The sequence below is a fragment of the Panulirus ornatus genome, chromosome 31 (genome assembly GCF_036320965.1).
Source record: "Panulirus ornatus isolate Po-2019 chromosome 31, ASM3632096v1, whole genome shotgun sequence".
In the NCBI taxonomy this organism is placed as follows: domain Eukaryota; kingdom Metazoa; phylum Arthropoda; class Malacostraca; order Decapoda; family Palinuridae; genus Panulirus; species Panulirus ornatus.
The window spans coordinates 7,475,029-7,496,597 of NC_092254.1; the positions used below are offsets into that span (position 1 = coordinate 7,475,029).

Genomic DNA, 21,569 nt, shown 5'->3' on the forward strand with positions numbered 1-21,569 from the left:
GTAAACCGGCCGACGCAAATACAGGAAGTTGTCCTTGGTTTATTCGATCGACGTAATTATAAACAGCACGAGACCTATCAAAGGTATAGCCGACCTACGTCTTTGTTAAACGATCCAGCTGGTGGGTTGTCAGTCTTTGAACAATTATAGCTATATTTCCTCCTTCCATATCATTATGTCATATGACGAAGTTTTCCTTTTAACCACTCTGCACTTGTGCACGTGTATGTGGAGTGACAAGCACGACTGTACGTGATGTGGTGCACATACACTGACGTGGTGTGGCAGGCGGTAATGCTGACAGAGGTGGGAAGAATGACCAATGGCGCCGGGACAACCTCTGGCCCCTCCCTCCCACCCACCTCACCGTGGGTATATAATACCGCGCTACACGCCCACCATTCAGATGATACTACCCTCCTCACGCTAGACAGTTCACCACACTCTAGCTCTGAATTCAGGTCATCCTGAAAACCTACACTTGGCTCAAGACTTTCCTTTACCATGAATTGGTTCACTGTTGTCTTGGTTTCTCTGGCAGCAGTGACTGAAGGGTCCCGTGTCCTGATGGTACTGCCGCTGGGTTCTCCTTCCCATAAGAACATCCTGACGCCTCTGGCTGAGTCCTTGGGTCGCCGTGGCCACCAGGTGACCGTGGCATCGCTACACGCAGGACCCACTAATGTCTCGCGCTCCTACACCGACCTGGTCGCCAGCGAGGCTTGGCAGACCGTCCAGAAAGTGACGGGCGGTTTCGACGTGTTCAAAATGCGTGAGGCGAGCTCCGGCAAAGACGTCAACTCTCAGGTGATGAAGAAAGTTCTCCGTAACTTACCGGAATACTGCGACGCCTTCTTGCGTGACCCCGGCGTGCAGAGCGCTTGGGTGACCAAGCCTGACCTTATTCTCCTGCCGGCCTTCATGAACGAGTGCGGTCTGGCACTGGTCCTCAAGCACAAGGTTCCCTTCATCTACGTGACCACGTCTGGTCTGACCCCATGGACTGCAGACCTGCTGGGCAACCCTGAGAACCCGGCCTACATACCCAACCAGTATCTCAGCTACGGCGACCACATGACGCTCTGGGAGAGAACCGTCAACACCCTCGTCCGGTAAGTTTGGTGCCGCTCCTCTAGTGTTGTTACGATGTACAGTAAATTATATATATGATAACATTGTGGTCACACTCGCCATGAACAGTGTGAAGGTGTTGTTCATACTTTATCCTTTACCTCCCACAGGTTCATCAGTCCTTACCTGCGAAGTCACCTTGTCCTGAACCGGTTGGACGGTGTGGTGCAGAGGTTCCTGCGTGATCCGACGGTGTCACTGTCCGAAGTAGAGAAGAACGTGTCGATGGTGTTCGTCAACTCCCACTACTCTCTGGGCCACCCGCGCCCTCTCATGCCTAACGTAGTGGAAGTGGGTGCCATGCACTGCCGTGCGCCACTCCCCCTGCAGGACCCGCAGCTGCGTCACTTCCTGGACTCGTCTCCCGTGCTTGTGGTCCTCTTCAGTCTCGGCTCGACCATCCGCAGCGAACAGCTGCCGTCGTCCGTGCGTGGGTCTCTGGTCAGAGCTTTTGCTCGTCTACCTTACCGGGTGTTGTGGAAGTGGGAGGGCGGCGCCATCCCTGACCTGCCGCCCAACGTTATGACACACTCCTGGCTCCCTCAGCAAGACGTCCTTGGCCACGAGCGCGTGCGCGCTTTCCTGACGCATGGCGGACTGCTGTCGCTGCAGGAGGCCGTGTACCACAACGTGCCTGTGGTAGGACTGCCGCTCATGAGTGACCAGCACCTCAACGTGCGCCAGGCGGTAACTCTTGGGTTAGGTAAAGAGTTGACGTTGGAGACCCTTACAGAGGAGGCCGTATATGACGCCATCACAAGTGTTGTAAAGGACGAGGGCTACGGCAGGAGGGTGGCTGAACGCTCCAGACTCCTGCGCGACCAGGAGACGTCACCTTTGGACCGCGCCGTGTACTGGAGCGAACATGTTCTGCGGTACGACGGCGCTCCGCACTTGCGGTCACGTGCGGCAAGCATGCCCCTCCACCAGTACCTCCTGCTGGACGTGGCTGCCGTCCTGACGGCGGCCGCTGTGGTGGTGATGTTGCTTCTGTGGTGGGCGTTGAAGGCGGCCACGCGAGCCCTCCTACGGACCTTCAGGAAGGCTTCCTCATCGCTCCTCACAGCTGCACGAACACACTCCAAGCTGCAGTGAACAACCTGCTGCGGGAACCAAAGACCCGAATGGTGGCGTCGTTAGCATCATCAGCTGACAGCAGACGTCAACATTAACATGTACCTGAGCATACCAGTCATCACATCCATCATCATACTGTAAATCTTGCCTTCATCATCATCATCCTTAGCTAGTCACAAGGCTGCTGTGCCAGCCTGATACAACATATTCATCCCGTCAGTGTTTCATTTCCTCGACCTGTATAATGAAAATATGTAAATGTTATAACTGTAACTTTTATACTATACAAATTGTCAGAGTAAACATAAAATAAATCGAGTTTGTTTGTGACCTTTTCTGCAGACTCTCCTACAATCTTGTGTCGGAATATCAGAATACCACTACTAACTCAGGTTGTCATACAATATTTGCACAGTCGTCAGCATATTTTTTTTTCTTTTTTCAAATGATAAATGATTCATCGAGTATGTCTGACAATTTTTTAATCTAACTGACAGTTAACAACTGTCAGTATTGGTTAGCGAACATAACTGGTCCCAAGCAAGTTCCCTGGGGTAGGCCGCTGAAGAGAGACTCCTGCTAAGAGTAACTCCGTTAGAGACAGAGCCGTCAGGATCTTAACGTTGGGCTCCTAAGGTCAAAAAGTGTGCGGTGATGTGCCAGACTCATTCATACTGTTGAGTGTTTTGGGAAAGTCAGTGCTGTCTACTGCCAATGCTGCTTTGGACTGATCTGTTGTCCTGTGCATTAAGGTGAATTGTAAAGGTAGGTCTTCGGTTGTCATATTGCTGAGGTTCCAAGTATGGCATCATGACCCATTTCAGCCATTCGTGCCCGAATCCTTCAGCTTAGTCCGTGTCCATAACAACGCGAGTAAAAAGTCACCTTTACCTTGGGGTCCTGCCCGGAGTTGTACAACAACGTCTGTCTATGGAAAAGTTCACCTGTAATCCAGAATAGTAAGGTCAAAGGTGAGTGATATGGAGGGTTTTAAGTTACGAGAAGTAGTAATGACTAACAACTACACTCTTCATATCACTGACACGGGTCAGTGTAAATCAAGGGTGTAGTTACAGGAAGCATTTATGATTACCTTAGCAGTGACGATGAGGGTTAAGTCATGATGGCGGCCGTTTTCAGTGAAGGAGAGTATGATGGACATAAAATGACCCATGCCAGGTGGAAGGCCAGCTCTGAACTTAGCGAAGACGAGGGCGTTATGAAGAGCTGTGAACTAGGCTCAAGTCCAGAAGCAGTGAGCTATGGATGTAGAAAACATAAAGGGGGAGTGATGATGCAAGTCAGTGAAGATGAGAGTGCAATTTTGATGTAGGTTTGATGGTGTAGTGAAGTTGGCATTTTTCAGGTGTCCTATCAAATTATCCAAGCTAGGTTTAAGGCTGGCCGAATAATGATATAGTAATAATAATATCAATAATAATAATGATGAATATTATAACTATAATGACTGAAGAGAGAATATCTCCCCTTGAACTCGCTCAAATTTTAAGTTTTCCCTAAACGATCGTGTTTGTTGCTAATTTGGGTGTATTCAAGAAAAAGTCATGAATTTCACATTTACAGTACAGCATTAAGGTTAAATGTTTATCATATGTTTTCATAGGATTAAGGAAAAACGCTTGTTATTTACAGCTGGCCCGGAAGAGAATGTAGTCTCATTGTAACAAGAGGCTTGTACATACATTCTAAGCTATAACAATTTTGGGTTTATACGAATCATATGTATACCCATTTTATATATTTCTTACCAGTCTGTCAATCACAGGTCTCCCAATCAATTAATTTCACTCGTCTTATCCTCGTACCCTGTTTTCTACAACTATCTTCAGTGCTTCTCCTTTTCTTTAACTGAGCTCTTGTTGCCCATCACGCACACACACACACACACACACATAATTGCTGATAACCACTTGGTTATCAGCAAATACTAGATCACGCGCAGCACTGACCTTCTGCAATTATATATATATGAAGGTAAATATATATATGAAGGTATATATATATGAAGGTAAAACCAGAAGGAAGCGTTTTCTTGTGGTGTCCCCTGCATCTTAATGCACACTCGCTACTCGTGTGCTTTTTGCATATATCAATTACACTGATAACCACAAGGAAAAATTAAACACGACAAGTACCAAGTGCACGTTCAAGTGATTTTAATACATCGTCAGGGGATGTATTAATCTCACGAAAGTGCACTTAGGACTTTACCGTGCTTCATTTTTCCTCGTGATTATCAGCAAATACTAGATCATGCGCGTCACCGTGACCTACTGCAATATAAAAATAAATAAATAAATAAATGAATATATATATATATATATATATATATATATATATATATATATATATATATATAGTATTATCATTATACTTCATCGCAGTTTCCTGCGTCAGCGAGATAGCGCCAGGAAACAGACGAAGAGTGGCCCACCCACTCATCTACACACATATATACATAAACGCCCACACACGCACATATACATACATACATATACATATAAACATATACACATATACATACACATACACGGACATATATAAACATGTACATATTCATACTTGCTTGCGTTCTCACATATTTGCTGTTTCCCACGTTCCTCAGTGGATAATAATGTTCTAACCGTTTGTTGAAAAGAAAAAGAATTATGAGTTGTCTCTATTTAAATGTACCTACCATGTTCTTGAGTGTAATTCTATATTTCCAGACCAGACACAGAGAAGGTCTGCGCGTCATCTATCGTTCGTCACAAATACTACTGACCACGGTTACTGTCTAGTGAATTAATGCCGTTACTCGAGCTACAGAATATCTCTTCTGGCTATATTTGTCAGTGTAAACAACAACAACAAAAACAAAGATTGGTAAACTACATAACGAGGGAGGCGTGATGAGAGTAAACGAGTATTATTCTGAAATATGGTGATTTCTGAATCAGCAACCATGACGGAAACTAAAGTCAATGAACTTCTTATGGATATTTTGGTAAGAAATTAATAAGCCATAGGGTCTCCTGCGTTTGGGTCAATGAAGGAATATTTAACCCTTGAAATTACCATTTGGTAAAACCATAGTTTTTTTTTCCGCTCCAAAGTACCATTATATGCCTCTTCCTACTACAGTAGTGGGTGATACAAAACACTGAGGTCAGCTGGCAGAAACTGCCTAACGAGCAGGAAGTGTAACGACACTGAGATTGTTCGTCACTTGTCACAAAATAATGTGATTTACCAATTCGCATGGAAGACTTGGCAGTCATGATGGAAAGTAGAATCAATGAAATCTTCTTGAGTGTCTTGGTAAGAGATTGATGAAACAAATGGTGTTTTTTTGGTCACTGCACAGCTGGTAGAGTTTTTAAACCACCGTCATTATGTGTTGTGTTTAAAGTTGTTCACTAGTTTTGCAAATTCATATAATGATCTGTTCCCCTATTAGCAGGTTTTAAGTAGTTCTCAACTTTCTCCTTGCGTAATTTTTATGTTAATTATCAAACTCTGTTCAATGAGAAGTAAAACTTAAGCACCTGCATGGTTATATTAATCTTGTAGCCCTTTATTGTGATACGTGTGGCAAAATTTTGGATAAGCATTGAGTTTTTCACTGGGATGATGTCATAATTGGTAAAGTAATAATTCATTTATTGGCCGCTAATAACCTTGAAAATTGAGTGAATATCTTGTAACAGTGATGTCTTTACTGAAAAGAATAAGACTGGCGAGGTTATAATGTGGATCATCCTATATTATTCTGATTTATTGAAAGTGATAGTGGTGAGGGTTATGAATATCCAAAGTGTTAATAGCTACTGAATATAATAAATAGTTGAAATATAATAACAGCCTAATTCATTAATGGACAATATTTACTGCCATAGTTTAATAGTGTAATCATGGAGCTAATAACGAAAAATTCACATAAGGGGGTCTCTCCAAACAAAGAAGTCTACTGGAATCCTAGGGTATTGCAGCATGGGTGTTGAAATACATCTATAATTCTGTGGGAGATCATGTAAACTAGTGAAATATTTGCTTGTATTGGCAATATATTACTTTTTCAAATTAACTTTTATGATTTTGTTTTGTAAGCTACATCCCAATGATGTGACGCCATATTTTCCACTGTTTAGCAGTATGCACATTCCAACGCTCTCATCTATTTATTACACACTTTCATTGAATTGCAAAATTACACTACATCTACACTACTACATCTGAAGTTATTAATGTTACTTGGCTGAAGCATTACATTACCATTACAGTGCTGCGGAGCTAAACTGAACTTTCGTGGTTTCTCGTACTGAAAAAATAGTAAGACTTGCTGATGTATGGTTAACATGAAGTGGATTCAGGCTTGTATGAACAACACTAAAAGTGTACATCTTTGTCATTTAGAAATGAAGATGAATGCTGTTGGATTGTAAACAGAGAAGGTGTGAAGTAGTTGTGAGCACAGAAGAAAATCTCTCGTGTTGTTGGCAAGATGTGGAATGAATGACAGAAGTATCTGTAGTTTTTGAGAGGTGTGATGAAAAACAAGGGAAAGTAAATCCCAGTGATGAGTTGAAAAGACAGAGCCAGAGGGTTTCTGAAGTGGTTGTTAGTATGGTTGAGTGTGATATGTACAGACCATGGTGGTTGAGGCAGCATTTGTGTGGAATGTATTACTAACAAGTTACACAAGGAAATTTGAGGTATATTTATGTAACGTTAAAAGTCGTACACTTTGTTAGAATGATATGTAATGTTACTGAGTGAGGCAACCAGAAATGAGGTATGGGAATACCAAAAATGAGTTGGAAGGACTTGGTCATGAAGTGTGCAAGAGTGGTTTAGCATGGATGAATGAAATGTTGTGACCATGGTGTTTGGAGTAGCTTCTTCCTAGAAAGCAGTGATAGGAGCAGAATGATAAATTGGATAAAAGAAGTTGATATTTGTAAGGGACTGCAACACTTTCTATTTATAATTTGTTTCAGAAAGTGGATGCCCTTCAAGAGGCTCTCATCAACTTGTTGGTAGTACCCAAGTCTGAAAAAGACTCTACTCGCCTTAACACTGTATGTGAAGACCTCCAGCATGTATTCTCTGAAGCCATAGATGCAGCAAACACTGCAAATGCTGGTCAGGATAGTCAGCAAGGAGGAGGGCAGAAGGGCTCTGAAACATCCAAGTAAGTTACCACACTACCAGGATTTAATCAGTTTAGTGTCTCAGAGTCGAGTGGCCATCATATGCTTCGAAATGTTTTGTTTATGCTTCTTTACATTTTTCCATCCATTATATTACAGTTAATTTCATGGCTATCTAGGGGTGGATTGACCATGGCTATGAAGCAGAGGAAATAGAGTCTGGCTCTGGATATTTCAGCAATTTTAAAAGGACTGTCAAAGTTTTTGAAATATGTTCTGAAGATGAGCATCCTGAAATTTTTAATATTTCATACCTTGGCTCTATTACTGTTTTTTAAAAAAAAAAAAACCAACATTAGAATGTGTGGAGAATTCATAGATCGCAGCTTACCTTATTATGTTACTTTCAAAATGGTACCAGGATACTAAGAAAGTAAATTTCAGAAAAGCATTGAAGGGAAATGTGAAGAGATTGAAATGGAAAATGTAAAACAAATGAGTAGTGAGGCTATCATAAGCTAAGGGAAAACCAACAAACAAGCAAAATACTAAATCTTGTGTGACAGTTGTCATGATGATTCAGTGTTACACTTTCATTATAGTCACTTCTTTCTTTAATATTTATTTGTATTTGTGAAAAGAATGCCTCAGTACAATTTGATTTAGAAATGCTATGTCAAATTTCAGACCCACAGGAAATGACGTTGCAGTGCGATTACAAGAGGCAGGAGTTGGCACTATTGTATCAGTGCTAGCTCGACAGGACAATCCTTATCGTGCTCAGTTTGTGGCTTCGACCCTGACTCATCTTACAAGCTCCAATACAGTTTCAGCAAAGTAGGTTAAATTCTCTTATATCTTCAGTCTCACATACAAGTATGTTTCTCTCTTTCTCACTTCTCATGTGCTGCCTACATGGACTCTCGTGGTGTGTCGGTTAGTGTTCCTGACTGTGACGCATTCATGGGCCACCCAGGGTCGAGCACTGAGGTTCAAATCCTGGTTGTGGCAGTTGCTTCATAGCCAACCCAGCAGTTCATCCACCATTAGGGATTGGTTGATAAAGTGGGTACCTGGCTCAGGCTAGGGTATATATATATATTTTACTATTCGCCATTTCCCGTGTTAGCGAGGTAACATTAAAAACTGAGGACTGAGCCTTTGAGGAAATATCCTCACTTGGCCCCCTCCTCTGTTCCTTCTTTAGGAAAATTAAAAACGAGAGGGGAGGAATTCCAGCCCTCCCGCTCCCTTCCCTTTTAGTTGCCTTCTACGACACGTAGGGAGTACATGGGAAGTATTTTTTCTCCCTATTTCACAACATACCCATACCTCCATATGCTCACTCAAGCCTGTTTCTTAAAATCTTGTAAAAAAATATTCCATGCTCACTATGGAAAGGTAGAATGTCCCATATTTCTTTTTTATATTTACTTCATCATGTGATTTTTGTAAATCCATAAATGTACATTCCTATTCTAAGATTTTTTTTAGAATTACCATTACTCCTCTTGGTCTGCATGTGATGTGCCACTGATGTAGCAGAGCTGAATGGGTACTTACACATGTAAATATTGTACTATTTTACTCATTACTTGACTGATATCTGATTTTCATCTCTATGATATAAAAACCTATTGTACATCTTTCAGAGTGGTTTGCATTAGTCTACTAACAAATGAAAACCTCATCCCTGATCATGACATCTTCTGGGTAACAGCATTTGGTATCATTAAGAAAATAATAACTGGAGTTGACTACAAAGGAGTTCGTGAGATTATGAAGGTAAGGTTGTGAGAGAAATTTTTAAGCATAAAAGTTGAACCTGTCATAATCATGTCAGAACCTTTGAGGATAAGGACTTCAAAGTAATATGGACCTACCACATTTACAGTTGCAACACATGATTTTGTGTGCAGCAGTATCACAGAGAGAAAGATAGAGGATTTGAGTTCCCTGATTGGTAGTATGAAAAATAGTGTTTATTCTAGAAATTCTAGAGATTGGTGTAGGGTCTAATGATAATCAACTGGTAATGTTGCCAAAACCATTGCTGTAAACTTGTATATTCTTTAATATGAAGGTAAATGATTTTGTAGTTTTGTTTACAAGGTCTTTATTAACTGATAGAGAGATGCTCAAGATTACTCTAGTTATTATAATTATTAAAGTTTGTAAGTAAGGAAAAAAAACCTGTTGTAAGTGAATAATAGTAAAGTTAAACTTGATGATCAAAATCCTTGAGAAGTTAATATATATAAACTTTATAACTATGTAAATTAGAATGCTATACCATGGTGTTTCAGATGTGCTTAGACCGTGCCCGGCAACTTCCAACCAATCTTCGGCGGTCTCAGTTACATCTTGTAGATGCACTGTATGATGTCATGAACTTAATATTTGACCGAAATGCATCCCTTCTTCCTGGATATTTTATTGTAAATGAACTTCTCAAGCTGTTTCCAGACTACAAACAGTGGCCACATTGGGTTGGTATTTTGATATTTTGTCAAAGTATTCTAGATTTAATATTCTATTTTAGTATGTGATCTGTTTTCAGGAAGACAAAATAAAACAAAATCATCTTGCCAGCATTTGGTGATCTCTAGATACTGTAGCAGTTGTTTTACATAACCTTCATTCCCATCACCTTCCTACTTGTGATTAACCTGACTCTAAGCTCAATCTTGCATTTTATCACTTATGATCAAATTGCATGGCAGCAGCAGTGCAAAACTTGGCTATACAATAGAGTTGACGCTTATATAAACTGTATTTTTATATCCTGTTTTATGAAGACCCATGCAAGTTCACCATCTTAAATGGTTATTATACTAAAAGATGCACTGAGCATACTACTTTGAAAGGCTTAGAGGCTTGTATTTCAGACAAAACATGCCACTATGCACTAGCTTTTAAGATTTGCTTGACAAGAGATCTGAACTTAGCCAGGGTCTTTGATCATTTCAAGAGAATGATATAATTTAAGTCAAGTTCTGAGACCAAAAGTCTTTATGTGTAGGATACCATTTTGGACAAAATTCATCCATATGAAAAGGTTAAAAGATATGAAGCCTTTTTTTATAAGTATAACAGCAGAAAGTTGCAATATATCTGCTTGTCTCTAGCTGGGCGTGGCAGTGTTAGTCTTGATGTTCATCTGTGTCCAGGCACTCTAAGCACTTAAAATTATATGTATATGGACAGAAGATTATCTTAATGGAGGGTGAATACAGGACCCATGTCAGGAGCTTTCTCCAAATGGGCTAGGTCACCAATGGTATGCTTCAGGGTTTAGTCCTGGGGCATTGCTTTTCTAGATCTGTGTAAATGACTTTTTGGAGGTGTTGGACTCATACTTGTATATTGAGTGCATGATGCCAAAGTCATAGGGAAGGAGAAAGGTGAGGAGGATTGCATCAACTTGCAAGGGTACAAGATCAAACTCCAAAGTTGGTTTGATACATGGATGATGAAATTCAACCCAAGTAAATGCCAAGTAATGAGAATGGGACAAGGTGAAAGAAGGGCTCAGTAGAAATACTATGTAGCTGCATAGCAGTGTGTTGCAGGAATTGGTGTGAAAAGGATTTGGAAGTCGACATGACACCTAAGCTGTTCCTAGAACCCCAACTTAGGAATACAAATAAGGAGAAATCCTGTTCATTGAGAAATATTAAAAATTGCTGCATGCAGATACATTGATTAAGAAATATTATGCAAATTGTTCATATTGTGTTTTAGCCCAAAACCAAAATACGCCCCTCAAGTTTAGTCACAGCAGTTAAAGAAGCACAAAAATCTAATAAAGAAGGTCCAGAGAGAGTAAAAATGTTGGTACTGGAATTAAGAGAGGTAAGGTTCAGCAAGTGGTTAGAGATCATTAATTTGTCTAACACTGAAAAGACAAGAGTAGGAAGACACTTGATATTAACCTTTAAAGTTTTAAATGTAAGTTTGCTATGTCATCAATGAACAAGAAATTGAGCAGCTATAGGCCATAACTTGAAAATAAGCAAGAAACATGTTAAAAAAAGATGCAAAGGAATACTTTTTAATTTAACAGTTGTGAAAGATTTGGGAATAAACAAAGGGAAGAAACTGTGAATGCTGACAGCATAAAGAAGTTTAAAATGCTGTACAATGGAAGAAGCTGTTTTAGATAGGGACCCTGAGAGAGTAAAACTCTCCCCAAACTGTACGATTTGGTAATTAAACCGTGTGCTTTTTTAGGTAGATTTTAGTATTCGTACTAAGTGTACATAAATATTCTTATTAGATATTCTTAGTTTTTTTCACCTGTTTGCAGGTTTTATTTCCACATGACAAAGGTTGCAAGGTTCACGTCACCCCTACATACCCATCTCCCTCATATACAAGATTTATTCTCTTTTTGAAATAAGTGAATCTGTCATCACTCACTTACTGAAATATTTCCTATATATCTGATAATGGTAATTTTTCATTACTAGAAACTGGCATCACTGCTGACAGACTTTGTTGACAAGTTTCGTAGAGCTGCCCAGATGCTGTCAATAATGGCACGTCCAAAACTCCGACCTATTGTGGAACACACTGGTTAGTGTTTCAGTTATGATCTTCTGTAAAGTAATGATATGTATTATAATGGTGTCTGTGTAATTGTTTGTTGTTTTCTTTACTTTTTGGTAGTGGCAAATGGTTGAGGAAGACCAGTGCTTGAAACCACCTATTACTGAGGGAAATGTGTAGTGGAATTAATTTCCAGTTTCATTCCTTTGGTGTGCTAATTTTTCTCTAAATATAAAAATGGTAATTTGTCCTGTTTTACCTATTTTTCACTAGTTCCCTTATGCTGCCATACCTACTCCCAGGTATTTAAAATGCTTTGTTCCCTTTGAGTTCTCTCCATTCAAACTCACTCTAGAATGTCTTTTCTGTTAGTAAACCTAATAACCATGCTTTTCTCACGTTAGTCTCAACTGTCTCCTTTCATACACTGTCCTAAACTTGGAAACCACCCACTGCAGATGCAGTAGTTGCTTGGAGTTTGCTATGCTTGATGTGTTAATGTAAAAGATTCATATTTATTGTTCTTCTATACATACTTTCATTATTTCTTCTGATGGAAAACTATTTGGGTGACTCAAGTCTTGTTTAATCATGAATGGTGTTGCTAATGCTCCCATATTTTTTCTAACTATATTTATAAACTCTCTTTCAATGATCTAGGTCACAACAGTCCATCCATCACATCCTGGAAGTTAGACCCTGTAACCCTGAAGTTCCAGTTAAAGGGTGCACTACCATACAACCCTGAGCTCCTGGAACCCCAGCCTGGCCTTCTGCGCTACATTCTAAGGCAGCCATATTCCCGTGAAATGGTTTGCACTGTTATAGACATTCAGAAAAAGGTAGATGTGTTATGCTTGTCTTGAAGTATCTAAAATATGAAATTATATTCTTTTGTACTTATTATGAATGAAGAGACAGTCTTTATTTTGAACTTTAATGCTGTTCATAAGAAGTGTTTGAACTTTTGAGGGAGTAAAGAGGCATGTAATGGTTTTAATTGGATATAACACAGAGTATCGTTTCGAGAAACGGTTATTTAATTTTGGGTTTGTCGAGAAGACTCATGCCCCGTATCAAACTAGGAACGTCTCTGCTTCTAGAATTTCCAAACAAAAAAAGAAAGCCTGAACAATGTGATTGAGAGGTACCTCAGAACTTCACATTAGACCCAACTAGTTGGACTGTAAATAACTGATGCAGTACTGCTTATAAACATAGAGATCCCTTACTTTCATTTCATCCTTAATGTGATGAATATTAACTCCTGGTATGGTAATGGTGGTTGCACTAATGAAAGCATTGCCTATTTGAAGGTGCATGATTTTCTTGACTAGTTATCACCATAATCATTTGTTTTTATCATTTAGTTTTCTCCCAAGATCCTCATTGGCTCTCCTTTCGTTTATGTGCACTTTTCATATTGGGATATATTCTGCATTCTTTGCCCTTCATTTATTACAATTTTATAGTAATTATAGCTTCTTCCAAACACTAATTTCTCAACCAGTGAAATCTTCATTCCACCATATTAACCTTTGTTTCCACAGCATAAGCTATATTAACACATATTTCCATAGTAGCCTCTATTAATGTATTCTTTATCAACCTTCACATCAGCCTAACCTCTACTTTGCCCTGTTTCACTGCACTGTCTGAGCTTCAAATTTAACTTTTCTTCAAAGGTGAGTATTACATTCTCATTCTTCAGCAACTAATTTCACCCTTCTGAGTTTTTAATTCACATTTTTAGTCCCATACCATGAGAATTAAAAGGCTGATCTGTGTATCACTACTAGATATTAACGTGCAAAAAGTATGCTTTCACATCCTTCAGATTTGTATTTACCATATCACTGATTTTAATTTATTGATTTGGTTGAAAGATTAGTGATTGACATGATTGTTTACAAGGGCAGGGAAGGTGGCTAGATGGTGATGCCATCTGTAAGTTTATTGCTGAACCAGAACTTATATGAGCTTATTGTTGATAAATTTTCCAATTTCTTATCCATATTTCATGACTACGGAGTATTCTACAGAAACATCTCTGATTTGAGAAGAGAACCAGTCTCATGAACTTTATAGCATCATACAGCAGGAAAAAGTCTTTACTTTGTAAGGGCTATTTTTTTTATCATTAATTTTGACCTGATGTTGCAGTTGTTTACTGACAAATTATTACTTTTTGAGGTGCTGTAAGAGGCCTCAGGAATAAATGTGTATTTATGATATCCAGAAAACTTTCTCAACTCCTTTGCAGGCTTAGTAGTATGGTAAACATAATAAATGATTCTTCTTTTACCAAAACTCAAACATGATAAAACAGAACATGAAAAACTTAAAAACTAGATTGAAGTTTTGAAATTGAAGAGCCTTTGAGAAGCTAATTATTTACTTAAATAATCTATTTGCAGCAAAAGCAGCGATGCATAGCCCTAGAGGAACAGCTAGTTGAGTTGATGGTTACTGCCATGGAAGATTGCAGTCGTGTTGACAGTTCTGGCAGTGGATCCTCTACCAATGGCTCTTCTGGCAATGGATCCTCATCAGCATCTCCAGACCACAATCCATGCTCCTGTGCTCACCTGTCTTCCCTTCTTATATACTTTGTATTATTCCAGCTCATCTCATTTCCATCTCTGGTTTTAAGACTACATGAGAAGGTAAATGTCAGTATATGGAACTAGGACTAAATTTAGAATGATTTTTTATTCATCCTGTGGTTTCTGTCCTTGTGCAGTATTTACAAAAGTTGGCATACTGTTAGGTAATGGTCAATATGTCAACTGTGCTTTTAAATTCAATCTAAAGATTGTTTATTAGAATTATAGAATGTATTGACTGTGGGTAGTTGGATGGTTGTTTACTAATCCCTTTAACATGATCACTGAATCCTGCCACATGCCTTCCATATCCCTGCCATATATATACCAGTTGTCTCTCCCACTTGCTACAAGCAGTAAACAGTTTTTATTGCAAGATTAAGGCCAGTAGGAAGAGAGGATGGTGAATGGTTCCAGGTGAGGGTGGGTTTATATTAGGGGTGTGGTGTGTCACCTTGGATGTTTAATTTGTTTATGGATGGAATGGTGAAGGAGTTGAAAGCAGGATTTTTGGCAAGATGAGCAGGTATTCAGCCTGTAGGGATGGTAGGGGCTGCAAGGTGAGTCAGCTGTTGTTTGCGGGTGACACGTGCTGATGGCAGGTTCAAGTGAGAAAATGCAGAAGCTGGTATCTGAAAGAGTGTGTAAAAGGAGACAATTAAAAGAAAATTTCTATAAAAGTAATGCTTATATAATTAGCAGTGGAGTGAGACAGGTTAGTTGGAGTGTAAGTTTGAATGGAGAGAACCTGGAGTTAGTGAACATGGCAGTGAATGGAACCATGTTAGCTGAATTGTGCTATACAATGGGTGAGAGAGCAAAGGTCATATGCATTGAGGAGAGTATGGAAAGAAGTCATTCTCAAATCATTAAAGGTAAAGAAGAAAAAAAGGGTATGTTTGATGTATAGTAGTCTTGATGGTGTTGTAGGGATGTGAGGCTTGGGCTGTAGGTATAAAAGTTTGGAAGAGGGTGAATATGTTGGAAATGAAATTCTTGTGGACAATATGTGGTTTGAGGAGGGTTGATGAAGTAAGACATGATAGGTTGAAAGGGAGGTTGGTAATAAGAAGAGTATGGTTGAGAGAGGTGAAGAGGGTGTATTTGAAATGGATTGGACATATGGAAGATGAGTGAAGAGTGGTTAACAATGAGGGTATATGTGTCTGAAGTGAAGGGGACAAGGAGGCGGAGATCAAATTATCGATTGAAAGATGGATTGTACAAGGGTTAGAGTGCTCAGGGCCTGAACATACAGTAAAGTATATAGTGTGCATGGAATAGAGTGAATTGGAGTGATGTGCTGTAAGTGGATTGAACCAGGGCATGTAAGGTGATCAGGGGAACTATGGAAGTGTCTGTGGGATTTGGTAATGGAAAGGGGGAATGTGGTTGTGTTGCATTACACCGCTGGAGAATGGATGAGAGCAAATGAAGCTATTTCTTTGTTTTTTCTTGTCACTGCCTTGTAAGTGCAGGAAACAGTGAACTGGTATGAAAAGTAAAATGAAAAAAGTAGTTAATCTGAATTTTTACTTAAAATAGTCAGTGATAAGGTATCACTAACTTGGACATTGCCAAATACTGAAAACATGTATGTATTGACTTTAACATTTTTCTTTTCAGCTAAAAGCAAAAAGTAATCACCCAGGGCGAGACCACCTGATGTGGGTGTTAGTGCAGTTTCTTTCAGGCAGTATACAGAAGAACCAGTTCTCTGACTTCCTTCCAGTTCTTAGGTTAATTGGTAAGGAATGATTTTTGAAGTTGTATTTCCTTGATGAGTAATGAATGATTAAAGTTATGTTACACTTTCCCATAGTAATGGGTATGCACATTGTGTACAGTGGGAGCTTGTTTAGTGCTCATTGTGTTCCATGGAGATGCATCACAAATTAAATCTGTGCCTTTTTAAAGGGGTTATATCATCATCCTTAACCCAGGACTAATTTCTAAGAAAGAGTTGTGGTGTTACCCAGGATCTCTTTCCAGAGATTCCTGCAGCACAAGACTGCACCACTTCCAGTTGCAATGTGAATTCCTTTGGAGTGAGAAGATATCCTTTCCTTGCTCATCTTTGCCATATGTCCAAACCATTTCAGCATACCCTTTTGAGCTCTCCAATACATACCCCTTTTATTACCATAGCTTTCTTTTTTCCACGTCATTTTATGTAACATATTTCATATTCCATTTACTGCCTTCCTGCATCTAGAATTAATCTTTCTTGCCCATCTTTACTATACTTCATGTAAGTAATTAAAAGAGATGAGTTAATAAGTAGTTAAAAGGTAAGCTGAAGAAATGTATCATACGTTTTTTCTTCTAGAGGTGCTGTATCCAGAGAAAGAGCCATTGCCTGTCCCTGACTATACTGATCCACGATGTGCTCTGCAGATGTCTGCCATGTGTATTCTTGTGCATATTCTCAAAAAGGCACAAGCAGATAATGTCAAGACACCACGATCATTACCACCAGTGTTTAAAAATCATCATGAGTATGTAACAGATGACAAATATTTGCAGTCACTTCTCAGGCTATACATTAAGCACTGTTTGAAGAATTTACTTTTTGTGAAGAACCTGCCACTATATTGTCTTATTTTACATGACTTAAGTGATAATGGATATTTCATTCTGAGGCAGATAGAGGTTTCATATATTTGTCATTGGAGTTGCATTCTAGTATGTAGATGAGCAATGGCATTACGTAAATGCTCTTTCCTGAATCAGTGCTGCTATATTGATTTCAATGAGTAAAGTGTCAGTTTGGATCACTAACTGCTTTGTTTTCCTTTTGTTCTTTTATCTTTACAGGTTCTTACAGAGTTTAGCCCACAACCCACAGTTACCACTTATTACTGCTGGTACTCCACCTGATTACAGAATTGCTCTCCTAGTAAATGCATATTCCACAAATCAGGTATCATTACTCTTTTCACTTGTTAGACATTTTCATTCACATCTTTTGCATGTTATGTCCTTTATACCCTTTCATATTCCTACTGTATTCTTGTGTGGTTTCCCATCTAGAAATTTATTTCATACAGCATATGTTCTTGGAGTAAGTAAAATCCATTATGCCATCTCCCACATCTTTGGGGACCCCAGAAAATGCAATATCCTTTATATCAATGCAATATCCTTTATATCATTTCTATTTTTGGGATAACAGCCTTCAGCAGTGAAGAAGGCTACTAAGTTGGAGATTAGGTATGATGCAGTGACTGACAATGCTCACACATAGTGAATAACACCCTGTGATTCCTGCCAAGCCATGGGACTGAACCCAACCTGTGAGTTGAGAATACAAAGTGCTTAAGTTGCACTAAGGGTCTCCTTCAGTTATCTGTCACTCTTCAAAACTATTATTAATAACTCCAAGCAAAATAAAAAAAAATGAGAAAATGGGATATACAAATGGTTGTATGACAGTTTGATTGTGAGTACAGTTTTGATACTCTACATATATGAATAATGCAAATGTTGCTTGCTTGTTTTCCAGGAGTACTTCCAGAGATCAATACTAACTTTGTCAGACAGCATTCAGGGAAATCAAAAATCAACGGTACCAATGCCAGGTATTAACTGTGTGGCCCTTGGTAGTACCTCACCCCTCTCCATAACATTGCTTGATGCTCTTACTGTTCATGTCAAGATGAGTCTTGTACACAACATTACACAGGTATGTATAATGCATTGGCTCTGCCATTAAGGAATAGGGGTAAAATAACTATATTATTTAAGCTTTGCATGAAAGACTCATATATTTTGTACATCAAGCTGTCTGCCTTTTCTGGCTTTGCATAAGTGGAGCTCCACCTGCCATTATCTCTAGACTTCTCCAGACATTACTAGTAATTCTTAATTATTGTAAATCATAAATCCTTGTTACAGTATTATTTTTCTCCAACACCAGCAGGTGCACCATTTTATAATTATCTCATTCATTTGATTTATCATTTCATGGCCACATTTTTTGTTGTATTATGTCATGGAAAAGTCATTATCCATGTCTTTCAAGTCTTTAAGCAAATGGTTTCTGTGATTTAACTTTCGTCCTGAAATTTTAGGACAATCAGTACCCAAACTCTGTCGACACCCTTGCTTTATCTTCACCACCCAGGATTCATTACCGCCATAACTCAGAAAGATATTATAGGCATCAAACTTCTTTCCTATATAGGAACCAGAATAAATTATTATTTTGAACATCTAGGAGAGAGAGACTGTCAGCACAAGTTTAGAAAGATATGTAAAAATAATATGTGAATGAGATATATATGGGATGTTTAAAATCATGCATGGAAAAACCATAAAGGGTGTAATGAGTTATGGTGCATGTAGATTGAAACCACACCTGGAAAACATAATCATCAAATTCTTATATGAATGAGGAGTATCCATGCCACCAACCAAGGCCTATCTCCACCTACTAAACACCCTCCCAATCCAATATAGATGAAAGTATTCTCATTTTTTAAGTATCATTATGAATAACACTTGATATAGATATATTTTGTAAGGGGAAAACTGCTTTTTTAGTGAAGAAATATTTCACACAGATTGCACAGTTTAAGGGTTAATCATTACACTTCCAGCATATACAAAAACAAGCCCAGCATAAATCTGGTGTAGCATTGGCTCCAGCACTGATTGAAACATATGCACGACTCTTGGTCTACACAGAGATAGAAAGCATTGGCATCAAACATTTCATAAGTGAGTATGAAGATTAGAATTTTTCATTAGTTTTGAATTTTAATAATCTTTATGTGAATTGCCAAATCATAAATTACATGAGGATGATCTGAGATATCCTGCATAATTAGGGTCATGGCACATATAATTTGCTAGTGCATATGCAGTCCTTTCTCAAGTATACTTCCTGGATTGATTTTGTTACTAACAAGCTTTTTTTTTTTTTTAATTGCCCTTTCATCATATACTTTGATAGTGTGATACTAGAGTAACAGGTCTGTATTCTTTTGGCATTTGAATCCCCATTTATGTACAAAATTGGTATTATACTAGTACATGCCATTTTGTTTATAACTGCTATACCAGATTGTTCAGTGTATTGCCTCAATAGCATCACGAGAGATACTACTCTTGTGACCTACATCTTTGTGAGAATTATAGTCGGAGTCCCATCAAGTCTTGGTGCTGAGATTTCTACAAGTTGGTCAATTGCTTCACCGATTCCCATTCTTAACATATGTAAAGACATGCTCATCAAAGTGAATAAATATTTTACCATCTTTTAGTCTTTCATTTTTATGCAAAGAGCTACTTGTACTAGTTGATTAACATCTGGTAAATTTCCTGAGACATTTTCATTATTGTCTCCAATTTCAAAGTGTCCAGTCTCTGATATTTAGTTCTTTTCTTTATTCACAATGCAAGTGGAACTTTTACATATTGTTTCATGCTCTTTTATGCAGCTCCAGTGGTTGTGTGGAAATGTGGCCATTGTTCTTTGATCCCTGATGCTTCCTCGCTATGGTAGGAGAAACAATTAGCTCTAAAAAGCTATTAAAATAATTAATGTTTCATTACTTTTATTTTCCTTAGACAGCCTACTAACAGTGGTGTTCAAGAGCCATGTTTGGAGCATCCTCCATGCTTTGCTAGAGATGTTCATCCACCGCATTCATCACTCTCCTCCACAGTATCGAATTCAGCTGCTCTCTACCATCCATCATATGGCTGCTCTACCACTGAACACTACAACTCAGATGACTCAAATTCACCTTTGGTAAGCGTCAGATGAAATGAAACAGTACTAGGATGAGACAGTGGGTAATATTTCTCAGTAATGTAAATGTTAGTCTTTATTGGGTCAATCATTTAGAAATGTACATGTTAGGTTCTTTACTGGGTCAATTTCTTTCTTCCCAACATTCACTCTCATACTACTACAGATTCATACTTTCCTTCTTGTACATTCTCACTATCACTTGCATTTCTCTGTAGTAAGAAAGACCACCTATATATGAATAAATACCTATAATGAGATTTTGTGAAAGAGAGAGAGTATATGCTTTGTATTGCTTCTACGACAAGATTGTCAAAAGGCTGGGCTACCACAGTAGCACTCACCTCATAACATATATATATAACATATATATGGCAGTTTTGATACACTAAATTCTTGAATTCAGTTAAACTCTCCTGATGTGAATGACTGCAAGTACTCTATAAAAATCTGCACATGAATTGATTAACAAGTTTTTTCATCATTTAAGGCAATTGTTTTACAGTGAATAAGTATTTCTTTTGTCTGTTTAATTTTCAGCATGGAAAGTGTAGCACTGCGATTGATCACAGGCCTGGGGAACTCGGAGGTTATGCCAAGTTTGACCAGATATGCATTTTGTTCTGATACCAAATCTAACTCCATCAGCACAGACTCAGAAGAACTAAATCGAGTGCTGGTACTGACTATGGCTCGAGCATTACATGTAACAGGTATTTTTTTTCTTAAGTTAATTCCCTTGTAATGGTTTAATGGCTTCTGTATGTATGTATAGGCACACAGCTTTAGCTTTTCCATGACTGCCAGAATTATAGAAGGTTACCCTAATATGATAAATTTTCAAGGAACTACAAACACTGAATGTAATTTAACTTATCCCATCTTAACCAGAAAGTTGAATATATTTGGAGTTATTTTTAATGTTACTGAAAGTCATTGTAAAAATTATGCAAAAACATAAGAAGATATAAATAAAGAGAGATTAGAAGTCCATGTCTGTCTATAATCAGATTGCTGGTTCTTACTATCCAGTTGGATACCTGTGTAGGGCCTCCTCCTTGCAATCCATTTCTTGTATTTTTCAACTTACTCCATACTTACATGTGTCAGTTACTATATTTTTCAACTTACTCCATACTTACATGTGTCAGTTACTAATACCCTGACTCTGTCCAGTATTCTTTGTTTCTTCCTTTCAGTTCTTAATTTAGCATAACCTCATATAAACAATATTGGTTATGCTTCCTATGTTTTACATCTTCATAACAATATAATTTCTGATACTTTGTCTTA

At 38.5% G+C, this 21,569-nt stretch overlaps 2 protein-coding genes across 3 annotated transcripts in view; both read left to right on the forward strand.

Annotated features, from left to right (window-relative positions):
* Positions 1-321: 321 nt before the first annotated feature.
* On the forward strand, positions 322-2,522 carry LOC139758795 (UDP-glucosyltransferase 2-like). The gene is made up of 2 exons (XM_071680599.1): positions 322-1,112; positions 1,242-2,522. The coding sequence occupies exons 1-2, from the start codon at positions 505-507 to the stop codon at positions 2,224-2,226; spliced, it is 1,593 nt and encodes a 530-aa protein (XP_071536700.1). The 5' UTR covers positions 322-504; the 3' UTR covers positions 2,227-2,522.
* A 2,536-nt stretch (positions 2,523-5,058) lies between these two features.
* The window catches only part of MED23 (mediator complex subunit 23), a 32,349-nt gene continuing 15,838 nt past the window's right edge, over positions 5,059-21,569 (forward strand). The window contains exons 1-15 of one of the 2 annotated variants that reach the window (XM_071680607.1): positions 5,059-5,215; positions 7,209-7,402; positions 8,049-8,198; positions 9,014-9,146; positions 9,668-9,850; positions 11,834-11,939; positions 12,573-12,754; positions 14,330-14,578; positions 16,145-16,265; positions 16,848-17,016; positions 17,336-17,441; positions 18,024-18,203; positions 19,120-19,240; positions 20,093-20,276; positions 20,817-20,989. In XM_071680607.1, coding sequence (XP_071536708.1) covers positions 5,150-5,215; positions 7,209-7,402; positions 8,049-8,198; positions 9,014-9,146; positions 9,668-9,850; positions 11,834-11,939; positions 12,573-12,754; positions 14,330-14,578; positions 16,145-16,265; positions 16,848-17,016; positions 17,336-17,441; positions 18,024-18,203; positions 19,120-19,240; positions 20,093-20,276; positions 20,817-20,989 — 2,317 coding nt within the window. In that variant the 5' untranslated portion in view covers positions 5,059-5,149. Of the gene's footprint in view, positions 5,216-5,360; positions 5,530-7,208; positions 7,403-8,048; positions 8,199-9,013; positions 9,147-9,667; positions 9,851-11,833; positions 11,940-12,572; positions 12,755-14,329; positions 14,579-16,144; positions 16,266-16,847; positions 17,017-17,335; positions 17,442-18,023; positions 18,204-19,119; positions 19,241-20,092; positions 20,277-20,816; positions 20,990-21,569 lie in introns of those variants that run through there. The other variant, XM_071680608.1, reaches the window with a different exon arrangement.